The 16,702-nt window shown below is 37.3% G+C and overlaps 1 protein-coding gene across 4 annotated transcripts in view; it reads right to left on the bottom strand.

The window, feature by feature from the left end:
* AP2B1 (adaptor related protein complex 2 subunit beta 1) overlaps window positions 1-16,702 on the bottom strand; it is a 114,057-nt gene that overhangs the window by 53,299 nt on the left and 44,056 nt on the right. For all 4 annotated transcript variants that reach the window (XM_055577298.1, XM_055577297.1, XM_055577295.1 and 1 more), the window contains 5 exons: window positions 15,989-16,104; window positions 14,656-14,821; window positions 13,323-13,421; window positions 6,135-6,394; window positions 1,577-1,769 (listed from right to left, as the gene is read on the bottom strand). In XM_055577298.1, coding sequence (XP_055433273.1) covers window positions 1,577-1,769; window positions 6,135-6,394; window positions 13,323-13,421; window positions 14,656-14,821; window positions 15,989-16,104 — 834 coding nt within the window. The remainder of the gene's footprint in view (window positions 1-1,576; window positions 1,770-6,134; window positions 6,395-13,322; window positions 13,422-14,655; window positions 14,822-15,988; window positions 16,105-16,702) is intronic.

Below are 16,702 nucleotides of genomic sequence, written 5' to 3'. Positions count from 1 at the left end.
GGCCAGGGATCATCGAAATACAGAGCCTCTTTCTCCCCTCTATACTTCAAATTTAATTTCTTTGTCTTCTTAGGTTCAGTGAGTCCACCATGTTGTAAACTAGAGAAATAAGCAGGGTTGTTAAGGCATAAACGTGAGGATAATTTAACATTTCACTTGTAGTTCATACGTCAACAGAATACAAAGAGCTGTTTCAATGTTTAGAAGGGATTTCTGGGAGTCTGCATGAATATTTCAATATTCATTTGTCAGTCTCCTGAGTCTAGAAAGGAGGCTATAGAGCAATGCAGAATATCACATGAGGAAGCCGTTCAGTCAACTCTGTTCATTAAAGAGATCAGAATATGAAAAGCAATGCTTATATTCCCAAGAAAGACAAAAGGAATGCTCATCTGTGTCACCATTAGCTACAGTCCAGAGCTTGGTCAGTATATAGACCCTGGAAGCAGTGATTTCCATTAGTAAAATGTATCATCCACAGAGATATGATGGTAACCCTATCTCCTTAGACTCTCTGTCAGTCAAAAGTTAATGCACCTGTACTGGCTGGTATAAATCCGAGACATAATAACACTGTTCATAAAGTAGAAGAGAAAATGTCAGTGTATGAAGCAGAAAGGAAGGTTGTTTTGTTTATATAATCTCTGAGGACATAGTATTTTTGTATCTAAGGCACTGACTCTCAATTTCTAATTCTGGGAAATAAATCAGTTTGTTGGGCATATATATAGTCATCAGGCTGACAAGATTTATTTGCAAGTGTCCTGCTAAAACAGCTTAATTCCACCACAATTAAGTATCTAATTTGCAGGGAGCCATGTGATAAGACCTCTTATTTCTCTGGCCTGCCTCTCTACCCCGATGGAAGGTCATCCTTAATATTTCTCATGTATCCTGCACAGCAACAGTAAGTAATTGGCACATATTCACAGACACTTTGGACTTTGGAGCCTTTTAGTATTAGAATCCTGGAAGCTAATTAAATTGGAAGTATGACAGTGTGGAGTGGGAGATGTAGATGGAGAAGAGGAAAAAAGAACCAATCAAGAAGTACTTTCCAACTGTAAGAAAGATACATTAAAAAAAAAACCCAACCACAAATGGCTCAAATGTCTGCCTCAGAATCTTTCAGAATTAGATAAGGTATAAGCCAATAAAATACTGAAATAAAAAAAGGCAAAAGCTTGAAAGCCTCAAAGTAGGATGATCACTATGAGATCATTTAAATTATGTTCAGGTCAAAAGGGGAATTACAGCGGCCATCCAGAGTTAAGCAGCAGGAGCAATAATAAGCTCTGGAAAGGCAACTAGGTTGGTTAAACACCAAAAGTTCTATTTAAAGGCAGGACAACAAAATAATCCTGTAGACATGCAAACACTCCCCATACAGTATCATTTAATTCTCTAGAGACACATAATCCTGTCCTTTATCAAAGAACATTGCTCTGCTTGTCATCTAGTTCTAAAAAGGTGAAAGATTTAACGTTCTTCAGCATATCAATAATTAAAAATAACTCCCAAAATTTAAAAACAAAAAGAATTTAAAAGAACTAAAAGAAAGAAGAAAGATGCTTACCAGACTATCTAGGCCTCCTCCCAAGAGATCCACTGCTCCCATCTGCATGGAAGATACCTGTGGCACATTGACTGGGGGACCAAGGTCAAGGTTTAAAAGATCCCCCAGAAGGTCACCCTGGGAGGGAATAACCTGAGGCTGCTCCAGGTTGGTGGCAGTGGCGGTGCCAACAGGGCTGTCACCTGCATCAGTGCTGCAAGGCACAAACAGAAAGAGGGGGACAGAGAAAAGTCCGTTTTAGCAGAGACTTGGTAACAAGGCAACGAGCCAATGTCATATGCTCTTATACAATATAACCTCTTCAGTCAATTTTATATTATACTATATATACAATGACCTCATCAATCAATTTTAATTGAGCACCTACTCTATTAAGGGAACACTGTAATGAGAACTCTGGAGAAATATCTAAAAAAATAAAGAGAGAAATATATTTCCTGTCTTCAAATAACTTACACTCGAACAAACCAACCCCAAAACCAGTATTGACAAAACAAGTGGAAAGCACATTCACTGTGGAACAGCAGAAATGAGTATTGTGTCTGTCTGCACAATGACAGACGACAGATGAGATGCAGGCGGGGCTGATTCCCAAAAGCTTCTGAGGATGGTTTTAGGGCTAGATTTTTAAGAATAGCATAGCACAGTTATAAGGAACTACCAGGGAGAGACCTTCCAAAAATGAAGGGATAGTTTGTGCAAAGGCATAGAAATAAACAATTTGACTTTTAGGGCAGTGAAAAAATTATATTGGCAGGAGCAGACACTGTAAGATTTAGAGGAAATGAAGAAGAGAAAAATACAACTCTGAAAACAGGTCTGGAGAGTTAATTTTTATATGATAGGCAATGCTGAATCACTTTTATTTGTTGAACAAAACTAAAAATAACATTTAGAGGAATACTATTCTAGCAGCTGTGTGTATAGTGGACTGAAGTTGGGAGAATGGACATGAAGATGAGCTAAGAGTAATTGTTTAAAATGGGAATAGTGAGTTTTAAGAAAGGACTAGTCCTTTTAACATTTCTTAGAACTCACTAGTCCCTTTTTACAGTGTGGTGGCAGTAGCAGTTAAATTGATTGCTCTTAGCTCATCTTCATGTCCACTCTCCCAACTTCAGTCCACTACACACACACCTGCTACAGTAATGTTCTAGACCTGTTTTCAGAATTGTATATTCCTCATCTTCACGTCCCCTAAATCTTACCAAGTGAAAAAAAATATCTCAAAAGAAAATTTCCGGCTCAGATGGCTTCACTGTGAAGTATTCAGAACATTTATGCAAAAAGTAAAACCAATTTTAGATAAACTTTAATAAAACAAAATAGAGAATGGCAATTGAAAAAATCTGAAAGAAGTTCAGAATTATTCCTAACTTTGGCTTGATAATATATTATGATTTTTTTAAAAACTGCTTATTTTTTAGAGATACCAATTAAAGTAGTTATGAATGAAGTGATATGAGGTCTGAAATTTAAAATACTCCAGTTCCCTAAAAAAAAAAAATTGTGGGGGTGATAAATGAAATAAAATTGGCAAAATACTGATGACTGTTGAAGCTGAGTGTTGATTATGTTTTAACATTCTATCTTGTGTGTTTTCTAAGACATAAAATAATTTTTTAAAACAAACAAAAAATATTCTGTAAAAATCCCATTAATAAACAAATGCTTTCTCTAAAAACCCTAGGTAGGTTTTTTTTTTTTTTTAAATTATTTTTTATTGGCGTAAAGTTGCTTTACAATGTTGTTTTAGTTTCTGCTGTAGAGGCAAAGTGCATCAGCTGTATATTTACATATATCCCCTCTTCCTAGTTAGGTTTTGACAATGCTTGAACAAAGAAGAATGAAGAATCAAACTCAGAGGAAAAAACAAACAAAAACAAAGAAGCAAAAGACTAGTGATGCTCCTTATAAGAGGAATCTGGAGGGATAACAGGGAAAATTATATGTTGCTTTCAATTCTGTTAACAGTTTCAAAGAAGAAAAACAAATAGGGAAGTTCAATAGACAGCTAAAGCCAAGGAATTGGCAGTCAAGAGTTACAGAAGTAAACCTGGGAAGAAATTCATGCACACACTTCTGGTGAAATAAGCAGAGTAACATTGGGGGTGTTGTAAGAATGGGGCGATTAGAATAAGACGACCAGGACCAAGTTTTGGCTCCACTAATAACTAGTTGCATGCATTGTCTCGGGCAAGTGACCACCTCTCTGAGACAAAGCTTCCTCACCAATAAAATGATAACAAAACAAAGCACTCTATTTTAGGAAGGATCAAATGCAGTGAGTGAAAGTCACTTAGTCCTGTCCAGCTCTTTGCCACCCATGGACTATACAGTCCATGTATTTCTCCAGGCCAGAATATTGGAGTGGGTAGTCTTTCCCTTCTCCAGGGGATCTTCCCAACCCAAGGATCGAACCCAGGTCTCCTACATTGCAGGTGGATTCTTTACTAGCTGAGCCACCAGGAAAACCCAAGAATACTGGAGTGGGTAGCCTATCCCTTCTCCAGGAGATCTTACTGACCCAGGAATCGAACCAGGGTTTCTTGCATTGCCGGCGGTTTCTTTACCAGCTGAGCTACCGGGGAAGCTCCAAATGAAAACATGGTATAAACTGTAAAGTTTTGTAATGTATCAGTGGTAACCCAGGTGAGCTATTTAAAATCCAAAAAGATGTTGCTATTAAAGAATTGCACTCAGTATGTCAGCAAATTTGGAAAACTCATCTGTGGCCACAGACTGGAAAAGGTTAGTTTTCATTCCAATCTCAAAGAAGGGCAGTGCCAAAGAATGTTCAAACTATGGCACAATTGCGCTCATTTAGCATGCTAGTAAGGTTATGCTCAAAATCCTTCAAGTCAGCTTTAGCCTCAGTGAAGCAAGAACTTCCAGCTGTACAAGCTAGATTTAGAAAAGGGAGAGGAACCAGAGATCAAATTGCCAATATCACTGGATCATAGAGAAAGCAAGGGAATTCTAGAAAAATATCTACTTCTGCTTCACTGACTACACGTAAGTCTTTGACTATGTGGAACACATTAAACTGTGGAAGAGTCTTAAGAGAGATGAGAATACCAAACCACCTTACCGGCCTCCTGAGAAACCTATATGTGGGTCAAGAAGCAACAGTTAGAACTGGACATGGAACAACAAACTGGTTCCAGATTGGGAAAGGAGTACGTCAAGGCTGTTTATTGTCAACCTGCTTATTTCACTTATATGCTGAGTACATCATGTGAAATGCCGGGATGGATGAAGCACAAGCTGGAATCAAGATTGCCAGGAGAAATATCAAAAACCTCAGATATGCAGATGATACCACTCTAATGGCAGAAAGTAAAAAGGAACTAAAGAGCCTCTTGCTTGATGAAGGTGAAAGAGCTGGCTTAAAACTCCACATTCAAAAAACTAAGATCATGGCATCTGGTTCCATCACTTCATAGCAAATAGATGGGGATTAAATGGAAACAGTGGCAGATTTTATCTTCTTGGGCTCCAATATCACTGTGGACTGTGATCCACATGACTGCAGCCATGAAATTAAAAGATGCTTGCTCCCTGGAAGGAAAGCATTGACAAACCTAAACAGCATATTAAGAAGTAGAGACATCACTTTGACAACAAAGGTCCATATAATCAAAACTATGGCTTTTCCAGTAGTCATGTGCGGATGACCGAGTTGGACCATAAAGCAGGCTGATCGCTGAAGAATTGATGCTTTCGAACTATGGTGCTAGTGAAGACTCTTGAGAGTCCCTTGGAGTGCAAGAAGATCAAACAGTCAATCCTAAAGGAAATCAACCCTGAATATTCACTGGAAGGACTGTTGCTGAAGCTGAAGCTCTAGTACTTTGGCCACCTGACACAAAAAGTCAACTCACTGGAAAAGACCCTGATGGTGGGGAAGACTGAGGGCAGGAAGAGAAGGGGGTGACAGAGGATGAGATGGCTGGATGGCACCACTGACTCAATGGACATGAGTTTGAGCAAACTCCAGGAGACAGTGAAGGACAGGAAAACCCAGCGTGCTGCAGTCCACAGGGTCGCAAAGAGTCAGCCATGACTTAGCAACTGAACAACAAAAGACTTTTTTTTAGATGTAATACTACTGCACATTTAATAGACTACACTATAGACCAGATGTAACTTTTGTATGCACTCAGAAATAGCAACAAAAAAATTTGTGATTCGCTTTATTGCAGTATTCTGGATCCAAAGCCCACAATCTCTATGGTATGCCTGTATATGTTTTTTTTTTACCAAGTTTTCAACTATGGGAAAATTTCTAGCCTCATCTTTTAGGGTCTTAAGCATCTTTCAAACTTTATCCATTCATAAAGTTTTTACCACAATTTTCTAAAGGCATAATCTTACCAACCCTGAGATTAGAACTCAAAAAGGTCTTTTATTCATTACATGTGTGTAGTCACTAGAATTCAGACGAAGCCCCCAAGGCAGCAGAACAGGTTTACCAAAAGCATAGCAAAGCTTAAGGAAGACCAACTTCATCTATACAAAGAATCACTTCTCAATCAAACCAAGTTTACCTGCTTACCTCCCATGATGTATTGGCAAGTGTTTGCGATGGATTCCATGACTTCCTTCCACAAAAGCATTGGGCGGCTTATGGTACACTGAGGCCAAAGAACCAATGTGGCAGATTAGCTCATCCAGTAGAGTTGGTTCAATAAGATCTGTCTCCTCAGAAATCAGTGGCTTTTCAGACAAGACTACTTCTTTAGCTGTGACAGGATCAGTTGAGAGAAGGCGCCAATAAATATAGCCCCGGTCTCGAAGGTCAGGATTATCAGAATCCTAATGAAAAGGCAAACACAAGAAGGTTTAAATGTAATTCTTTTCCATATAGAAACTCAAACTGCTGATTTATTATCAAGGTAATGCTGTAGCAATTTATGCAGGGTTGGCTGTTAGAAGATATTTAGACTCAATATGTTGTTAATATACGCATAATTCTGAAATCTCTAACGTTTCAAAGAATTGAAATATAAATTGAGGTTAGTTCTAAGACTCAAATTCAGAAAGGAAGTTGGGAAGAAGAAAATAAAGTTTAACCCAAGAAAAATCAATTGCTTCAAATGGCCTTGGGACATAAAAATGTTTTTAACTGCTATAAATTTTAGCAGAATTATTCATGAAACACATCTTACATATATTTCACCCATACCTTCTTTCTTTATTCAAATATTAAGTATCTCCCATGGAGACACTAGCTAGGCCCTGGCAACAGAGACAACATATGGTACCTGGCTTCAAAGAGCTCAAAGAACATTAATTATTTATTAAAATATGAGAGGTGCTATTATCTAAATAATTTTTAAAAAACTGTTTAAGAGAGCATATAAAACTAAGTGCTTCTAAAAAGGGTGACGGATTTAGCGTCCTCGTTTCTTTGTGTGGTGGTTAAAATAATTTTATACATGATTGTGGCTAAGGAAAATTTATTATCAATGCCACAGCACAATTTAGAAATGAATAATATAAAAATAAGTCTCCCCCAATCACCCAGCCCTCCCCTACCATAATTCTCCCATCCCCCAAGTACCCATCCATATGAATAGTGCACTATGAGCTCACACACACACATATATTCATTTCACACAAAGCCAGTTTCATCCTATACTCCTCCTCATGCTGTTTCCATAGTGGTACACACAGCTGTCATTTCTCCACTATATACACAGCACTGTATCATTATTTACTAGTGTCCCACTGAAGAACATTTAGATTGCTGCCTCTTTCTCCCTCCTTTATACTATTCAGTTTTGTGGTCATTACAAAGTGGCAGTAAATATCCTGGTATCTACCTCCGAGAGCCTGGCTATATGGTGGCATTCATCTACCCATGAATTATTTCAGTGGTATTATGTTATTAAAGGCAACAATCAGCCCCATTTCAATTTCTGTATCTAAAACACACATAGAAAAGTATTTCTTTAAAGTAGGCCAGGGTTTTCCCATGAGTCTGTACATAAGCAGATGAATTGGTTCATAATTTAGCCACTTAAGGCACTTGCCATTCAGCTCAAAACCAGAAATGACCCAGATTGCTTTACATAGATTTTCTTCATCATATGAGTGTTTATTTGAGTGTTGAGTGTTTATTTGCACCCAAAATGGATTGCTGGTTAAGAACAAAAAAGTATAAAGAAAACTGAGATACAAGATAATACAGCATAAAAATGGTAAATTTTATCTCAAGATAATCTTTATCATATTCACAGGTTACATTATTCTAAAAGAAATGTACATATACATTCTTTACTTAAACCAAACTATCTGTAGTATTTGAAATGCCACTAAAAAAAGGAAACTGACAATATCCAAATTAGATGCATTTATTTTGCTGCATGTTGAAGAAGGAAGTTTGCTCCTGAGGAAGTGTTTATAAATAGTTGACTGAAATCTCCTTAGATTTTCATTTGGAAACAAAACTTAAATATTATAAGACATAAGTTGATTTTTTAAGAGTAGAATACAAGTTTCTCCGAGTATCACATCAGGAAAGCAATCCCCATCCCAGGTTTTATTGATATTTAAATTCAAAGTTTTAATCTGTACACTCAGTCCCCAAAGCACGTCATTTAAAATCTGTAGACTATGTTTTTTATTACACAATGAAAATGAATACTACACATCACTTAACTGGGAAAATTTTAATTTGTCTAGTAAGTTGTTAAATGTATTAAAACTATACAACACAGCTTAATAATATAATCAAAGTAAAATTTTCTTACTTCAAATTATTTTTCTCATATATCAGCTACATATTTAACAACAACAACAAAAAATTCCTGTGGAGATTCACAAAATACATACTTCTATGAAAAAAGCTTGAGTCCCCCACAAATTCAAAACACTACAATAGGGTAATTTCTAGAGATAGAATCAATGGATTAAAGGGGGTACATGCTATAAATCTTAACACTGACTTTACAATTTAGTCCTATGAGAAATGAGAAAATGAGTGCAAGTTTTTCATGACTGGAAGTCAAGAGTGGACAAGTATCTCCACTGTCCAAACTCAATTATCCTGAGGGCTGATCTGATAGGCCTACTATCAGCAGGCCTTCACTGCCTCACTATTCACATGGAAGCCACGATAAATCAGGCCCAGTCAAGGCTAACGACAAAAAAACAGAACCTTTTATGATTTTACAGTCATTATGTGTTTGGCGACTCAGAAAATTGTTTGGGATCTACTGTACTGCTACTCCGATAGGCCCTCGTGCGGATCTCAAGAAAATAATGTATTGCCCCAAATTTGAGAGCTTCAAAACAATTCTTACCAGGCAAGCCCTAAAACAGTAATTCCTAAAACTGTAACATGCATCAACATTTTAACATACCAAGAAAGCCATTTAAAGTGCAGATTCCAGGGTTAACCCAGAGTTTCTGATTCATTATGTCAGAAGGGGGGCCCAGGGTTTCTGATTCATTATGTCAGAAGGGGGGTCCAGGAATTTTTATTTTCAACAAGCACAGATGATTTTGATGATGGTGGTTTCTAGCTCACATATGGAAATACCAAGGTGAAGACTTCTTTCCAGGTACTAAAAAGGGTAATTACTCAAGTTTGGACACTTCTCTGTGTATTCTTTATATTTCCTTTAAAACCATCAAAGTGAAAAAGAGATCTTATTAAAGGCATGGATTCAAGGGTGGTTTTTTTTTCATAACCAATAGTATTTCTAATTATACCACCATTTTACTTAAAATTAGAAGCACAAAGATTTCACACATACTTTCCTGAATCCTCAGCATAGATAAAGAACAGGATTAAGTCTACTATGAAGAAGAATCCACCTGCCAATGCAGGAGACACAAGAGACACGGGTTTGATCCCTAGGTCATGAAGATCCCCTGGAGGAGGAACTGACAACCCGCTCCAGTATTCTTACCTAGAGAATCCCATGGACAGAGGTTTCAAACATCTGATATGGGAAAGAAATCTAGTCAGACAAGCCATTCAGAGGGGCAGTTAAGTACATACTTATGCGTAAGAGAACCCAAGACTGGTTAGGAATTTTTTACAGGGTCTCCAAGAGAAGAAAATATATGATTAAATAAATAAATACTTTGATAACAAACCCAAACAGGATAGTTTCTCATATATAACCCTTACTGTAGGATGATGATACCAGTGTAATTCAGTAAAAACAATTCTAGTAAGGGTCAAATCCTTGTTAGATCCCCAGCTCTCTACTAATTTGGCTTGATTCAGTGGTACATTCCAACATCTGTAAGAACACAGGGAATTCTCCCTAACACTTTATCTCAGGTAAATAATAAGAGCGAGTCTGAACTCTGACAAAAACCTAAAATACAGCTCTCCCATGCTGCCTGTTAAAATACAAATACAGAGGTCTTAAGAGAAAATGGAGATGAAGACAGGGTTCAGAACTTGTGAACACAATGGAATCTACGAAGGACACTTGCCTGATTATGAGACTAATCTTATCTATTCAGAGGTGACTGAAAAGGACCAAGGCGAAAAGTCCTTTTAGAAAACTGTTCTGACTCCATCTTAACAGAGATACAAATGGGTGGTCATGGGTCTAGACTAGGAAAGCTAGAATGCTCAATATAGATAATATTAATAACCACTGCCTTGATGATTATGTAAATTATTCTCCTTCAGGCAAAGGAAGATGCATAAAAGTTAAAAACTCTCTGAAGAGCTCTTACAAATAAATTGCAAACGATGTCTCTATTTCCAATGGGTATGAATGTCAAGTGGAGTCTCAGCAGTTAAGATGATTCTGAGTATTCCACACACAGCTAAACACAGTCATCTCTAATTTGGCTGAGGAATGATGTCATACAATATGAGCTAAGACAGTCCCTTACCTTCTGAGTAATTCTAGGTGCTGAGTGATCCAGCACTCTCATCTCTACCTATTCTCTTTCTTTTCTACTTGTTGTGGTAAGTTTCACAAGGGACCAAATACTGCGGATGCTTTGAAACGTAGCCCTCAAGGGAGAGTTAAAATTTGAATACAAAGTAAACACTGTAATAAACAGAAATCCTGTGATTCTTGGAAAATGATATTTCTGAGAAAGCTAAGAGACTGTATAAATGTGAATTTATCTGTATTTAGGGAGTCTTCTCAAGTATTACACAGGCATTGTTAATGTCAAGTTTACTATTTTACCATCTAGAATAAACGCCAGACATCTTTGGATTTGGTTAATTTATATAAAGCTCTTTCTTTTGCACAAAGCAGAGAGGCTCCAAAGCCTGTAACAAAAGGCAGAAATGAGCTTCAAGGCCCTAAGATGAAGTCAAACACATCACTAATTTAATGGCAGTCACCCTGCAGTGTCTGTAATAAGCCCTACATGATTAAGAAGTGGCAATTTCTATTCAAAATGGCCCCCTGTAGATGACCTATTATAGATTAAGGTGAAAATAACTTCCTGTGTCCAACCTAACTGCTTTGATTCAAAAGATGACCAATTTCTGCCCTTTGTACCAAGACATGCCTGATCAGTGATGGACAACCTCCCATCCACTTTTCATGGACAGGTGGTGAGCCATGGCCTGCCCTTGGCTCCATGTGAATGAATGCTTCTTCAAACTGTAATGGGGTCAAGTGAAAGCTTAGAGACTTGGGAAAACAGCATGCTCATTATTTGTTGGAGAAACGAAGAAAACTGAGGTACAAGGGGTGGGACAAGACACCTGCGAAATGACACCTTCGTTTTCTGGGAAATGAATTTTACAACATCCTTTAGCTCAACTACTGTTGGTCAGTTCAGTTTAGTCGCTCAGTCGTGTCCGACTCTTTGTGACCCCATGAATCGCAGCACACCAGGCCTCCCTGTCCATCACCATCTCCCGGAGTTCACTCAAACTCAGGTCCATCGAGTCGGTGATGCCAACCAGCCATCTCATCCTCTATCATCCCCTTCTCCTCCTGCCCCCAATCCCTCCCAGCATCAGAGTCTTTTCCAACGAGTCAACTCTTCACATGAGTTGGCCAAAGTACTGGAGTTTCAGCTTTAGCATCATTCCTTCCAAAGAACACCCAGGGCTGATCTCCTTTAGAATGGACTGGTTGGATCTCCTTGCAGTCCAAGGGACTCTCAAGAGTCTTCTCCAACATCACAGTTCAACAGCATCAATTCTTCGGCGCTCAGCTTTCTTCACAGTCCAACTCTCACATCCATACATGACCACAGGAAAAACCATAGCCTTGACTAGACGGACCTTTTTTGGCAAAGTAACACCTCTGCTTTTCAATATGCTATCTAGGTTGGTCAAAACTTTTCTTCCAAGGAGTAAGCATCTTTTAATTTCATGGCTGCAGTCACCATCTGCAGTGATTTTGGAGCCCCAAAAAATAAAGTTTGACACTGTTTCCCCATCTATTTCCCATCCACTGTTGGTCAACTGCTCCATTAAAAGATAATCAAGCAAATAATTCTCAATAATGTTTACATGAATCAATAATCATATAAGAAAATTATCTTAATTTTTAGTTTCAGGCCTTCATGTTTGAGTTCACCGACTGTAAAACATCTGTATTTGAATCAAGTGCCAGAAAGTAGCCTCTGACTCTAGCTGTTTTCTTGGCTGTATTTTTTTCAGAGTTGTGTAGTATATTCTAAAAACAACATATTTGGTAGTGCTGTCTGCTTTACAGTATTCCATTAAGTATTCAAATGCCTTATCTATCCATCAAACTTCTTGTCCTTATAATGGATTCCTGGCATTTCTAAAATGAAATACTGTCAGAGGAAAGAAGAACTTTGCGTTTAACATGTAGTAAATTATGTGCTTTGATCACTTAACAGATAATGTACTGGCAACTACTCTAGGTTCACATTTGTGGTCTCAATTGAGAACTGGGATTCAAGGAGTGTACTAGGTATATACCTCAACTGTACTAATTACAATATTTACCATATCTAATCCTCCAACTGTGCTTGTTTTTGATATGAAATAAAGCTCACCAGAACAAAAAGTAAAAAATAAAAATATAAAGAAAGATGACACCTCAGAACTAGGCAAAGTACTATAAAAGAGTTTCAAATTTTGAAATATACAACTGTAAAGAGATGAAAGAGGAAATGGTAAATTGAGTATCTGAACAGTCTGCTAAAGTCAGCCTGTTCTCAAATTCAATTAAGAACATCACTGGATCATGATGGATTGATTATCATTATACTACTCACATCAAAAAAGTAATTACTTTGATTTCTATGTATCCAGCTTGGGGCCACATTCCTGAAATAAGAACCCTCCCTACGAAGACCAAAAATATTTTATAATTAAGGAAGTAGCTTTAGCCCTTTAAAATTACTTTAAGAGAAAGCAACCCATCTAGAAGGCAGAACAGCACACATATCTTTTGTCAAATCATCTACCATCTCTACAGGGTACTTCCATTTGAAAGCTGAAATTAAGTCCCTGTGAGACTCAATGTCACTTTCAGAGAGGCATGCCCTTCATTCACACTAAAGAGTCTATTCTAAGTTCAATTTTCACCAATTACCTTTAAAACAGAAGTCAGTCAACTCATTTAAAAGCCACACAACCAGTTCTATTTCAGCAGAATATGTAAAAGAAGCACTGTTCGGAATTTTTTTTAACAGAATCTAAAGACTGTACTCTTTACATTCAAAACCTCCCCAAATGAACCTTCTTGGGAGAAGTTTTACAATTTCCAAATATTAAAAACAAGACAAATCAACTCCATGCTTTTTCCAGATTTCTTACCTGTGTTGCCAAACTCAAGACCTGCTGTACCAGCTCCTGTGTTTCTGACGGTTTCTTGAGAAACAGCTTCACTATGGCAGTGAGCAGAGTGAGCTGCACCTAAACAAATTTAATAGATAAAGTGAAAGGTATCTGCATTATTCCACACCATCAATTCCAAAGCGGTGTTTCCCCAAACATGACTGACTTACTACAAGGCCTTTCTGGTTTTGATTAAGAGACAAAGGTTGAAAACTCCACCAATATCAACAATAGCAGTCAGAGGTTTTCATCAACTGAAAAACTCACTAGACTCCTATCTCCAAATTGTATTTTTGGCATCAAAAACTGCCTGTTTGTTTCTGACTCAGATAATTATCTATATTTCTTAAAGTACATGCTATAACATGCTGATGGCAATAAAACTGGCTCCTGACCAAATTCCTTATTATTTACTTCCACTGAAAGCTACAATCATTGGAGAATCATTTATGATACTGAGGCAAGAGCCAAGACCATAGAATTATGCCAGATCACAGTCAATTAAGAGTAGCTTGCTGAACCATGGAATTACTGTCTTGTATGTATTCCTTGTCAGGGCCTATTAAAATTACTATGATAGAATACATATATGAACTTCAATTTGCAGTGAGTATGAACACCAGGGGGAAAAGGTTTAATAATTTATCTGCTTCTCTGGGCCTTTGACTCAAAAGGTCTCTCAAGGTATCTCAATTTTGGTAGAGGACAAATAGAAGGTGGGAAGGAAGATTCTTTTCAAAATGCACTTCAAAATGCACATGCCAGCCTTCATGCCGACAAAAACTCCAGCTGTAACCGAGCCACAACCATTACTAACAGTAATGGGGAATCATCTTTAGGTGACAGAAAATTATAATTAACTCTCTCTCTAAGCCAGTAGTTGTCAAAGCATGGTTCTGGAACAGCAGCAGCAGCAGAAGCATCACCACCTTAAACCTTGTAAAAATGAACCATCTCAGGCCTACTGAGTCAGAAACTCTAGTGTGGGTTTCAGCAACCTGCAGCTTTAACAGAGGTTAAAGACCAGTGCTTAGGTGCTTCTACAGCTCATGAAAGTTTGAGAACCACTAGTGTAAGCTGAACAGGCTTGTTCCAACAGAAGTCAGCACAAGTGAAAACGCTCACCCCTTTTCGGAGAAAAATGAACATATGCACACATATATATACACCACACATATACACACTCTATATACACTACATACTATATATATACATATATATATAAGTTCAGACACACAAAACTGCCTAACCTTTACCTTTCCTGAAATCCTCCCCCAAACATCTATTTCATAAGGTATAGAAGAGAACTTACTTGGGTGCTTTCATCATGAAAACCCTCCAGGAAGCTCTCTAGTAACTCATCAGCATTGTCAATTCTTTCAGCATACTCTCCCACAATCCAAATCATAGCTGCTCGAGCGTCTGGCTCATCCAGAGAATCTAAGTTCTCACACAGTGTGGCAATGATACTTTCGTATCTGATGTAACAAAATGGACTATGGTTACTGAGGGCAAAACTGAGAACTGTATTTAACAATGAAGGCTAAAAGCAAAACCATGGACAAGGTAGCCACACTTAATCAAGAAATTTAGAAACCCAGCCCCTCTTTCCTGAGAGTGGTAAAAGCATATCCTTTTTCCAAAAATACCACTTCTAGAATTAAAAAATACATATATATAAAACACTTAATAAACCACTACCTTGTTAAAATATTTCTTCTAATTTTGAGTCTACCATTAAACTAACTTGATTGTAAGTCACTTCATTTCATATAATCTTTAAAGATTAGTCAGAAGCCTCAGCACAATCTATCTCTATGATATCCTATGATATCTCTATGATATCTTAAAATGACATTTAGGATGCTTATTATGATCTGCTCTTTTTTTTTTCTTAATTGGAGGGTAACTGCATTACAGTGTTGTGATTTCTGCCATACAACAATGCAAATCTGTCTTAATTATACATATATCCCCTCCCCCTTGAACCTGCTTATTTCACTCTTTCAGATTCTTTAATTGCTTGCCTTCAAAAGCAAATCTGAAAAAGTATATGTTTCACAAACTAAGAGACCTCAACATGAAAATTTTCTGTGGAGTGAAAATGTAGATTTTGCATATCTTAATGGAAGCAGCTACCATACTTGAGAAAAGGTCTAAAATCCTGATAATTTATCGTTACATGTTCTATAATTTTCTAAAAGTACTAGGTAACATACAAAGTGAATAGTGAAGCTGTCACCTTCCTGGATTTCACAATAGGGTAACCATATTATTCAAACTGAGATATTTCTGAGAGTGAAAAGGGTGCACATTTATTAATTACGTTTGGTAAGAAGCATAAAATGGATTATGCCCAGACATGAGTATCCTATTTAATAGTAACTTCATCACCAAAGAACCTGGTTAACTTTAAAAATATGCCAATCGACAATGCGTATTCAGAGAGAGCTTCAATTCTTCTAAAAGTGATAAAACAGTAAAAATCAGATTTTAATCCTTGTGCTCACCAACTTACATGTTTCTGATTTTTAATAAAGCATTTAATTATGACCAAATAATTCTTACCTAGCCAATCTCAAAGTGCCTTATTTAAACATTTCCTAAATGATCTGAGGAAGAGGGGCAGAAGTATTTGGACATACTTGTTGGGGTATTTGCGGAAAATGTCCCTGATGACAACAATCGCCTCTTGGACCACATAATTTACTTTGGTTTGGATGAGATCAAGCAACGTGCTCACACAGCGCTCTGCAGATTGCTACAATGAAGAACATAATGAGAAGTCAGGTATCTACTCAATAACACAACCTCAACAAAAAAAAATGGGGGCAGGGGGAGAGAACATCCAGGTACATCAACTGAACTAGATTAAAAGATGAGGCATTTAATCTGATCATACTGTATTAGACACAGGGTTATCTGATGGAGATGTACAGAAGTTCAAGATACACCTCAAATTTTACTCATTACAAAAGAGTCAATTCAAGTGAACAAAATCATCTTGGATAGCCAGGATGACAGAAATGAGAAGAAAGCATAAGTCAAGGCATGAGGAAAGAGAAAGAATGACAGAATACACCAAAGTAGGAGGTCTTTATCTGCAGTTCATAAATGAGCAAGACAGAGGGCATCTTTAAACATCTTGAAATGACACTGCCAAATTTCATTTGTGCAGAAAAGCATATTTCCCAGGAAAAGGGTCCACAGTTTTCATTGCATTTTCAAAGTTATCTGTGACTCAAAAAACTCTAAGGAAAATTTGCCATCTTTTGGGCTATATAACTGAATGTTTATGGACTTAGATAGATTACAATTTTCCATAGCCTATATGGAAATATAGGCTATATTTCTATAGC

The sequence above is a fragment of the Bubalus kerabau genome, chromosome 4 (genome assembly GCF_029407905.1).
Source record: "Bubalus kerabau isolate K-KA32 ecotype Philippines breed swamp buffalo chromosome 4, PCC_UOA_SB_1v2, whole genome shotgun sequence".
Lineage (NCBI taxonomy): Eukaryota > Metazoa > Chordata > Mammalia > Artiodactyla > Bovidae > Bubalus > Bubalus kerabau.
Note: the sequence above shows the minus strand (reverse complement) of the source record. Positions and strands in the feature narration are given on the sequence as shown.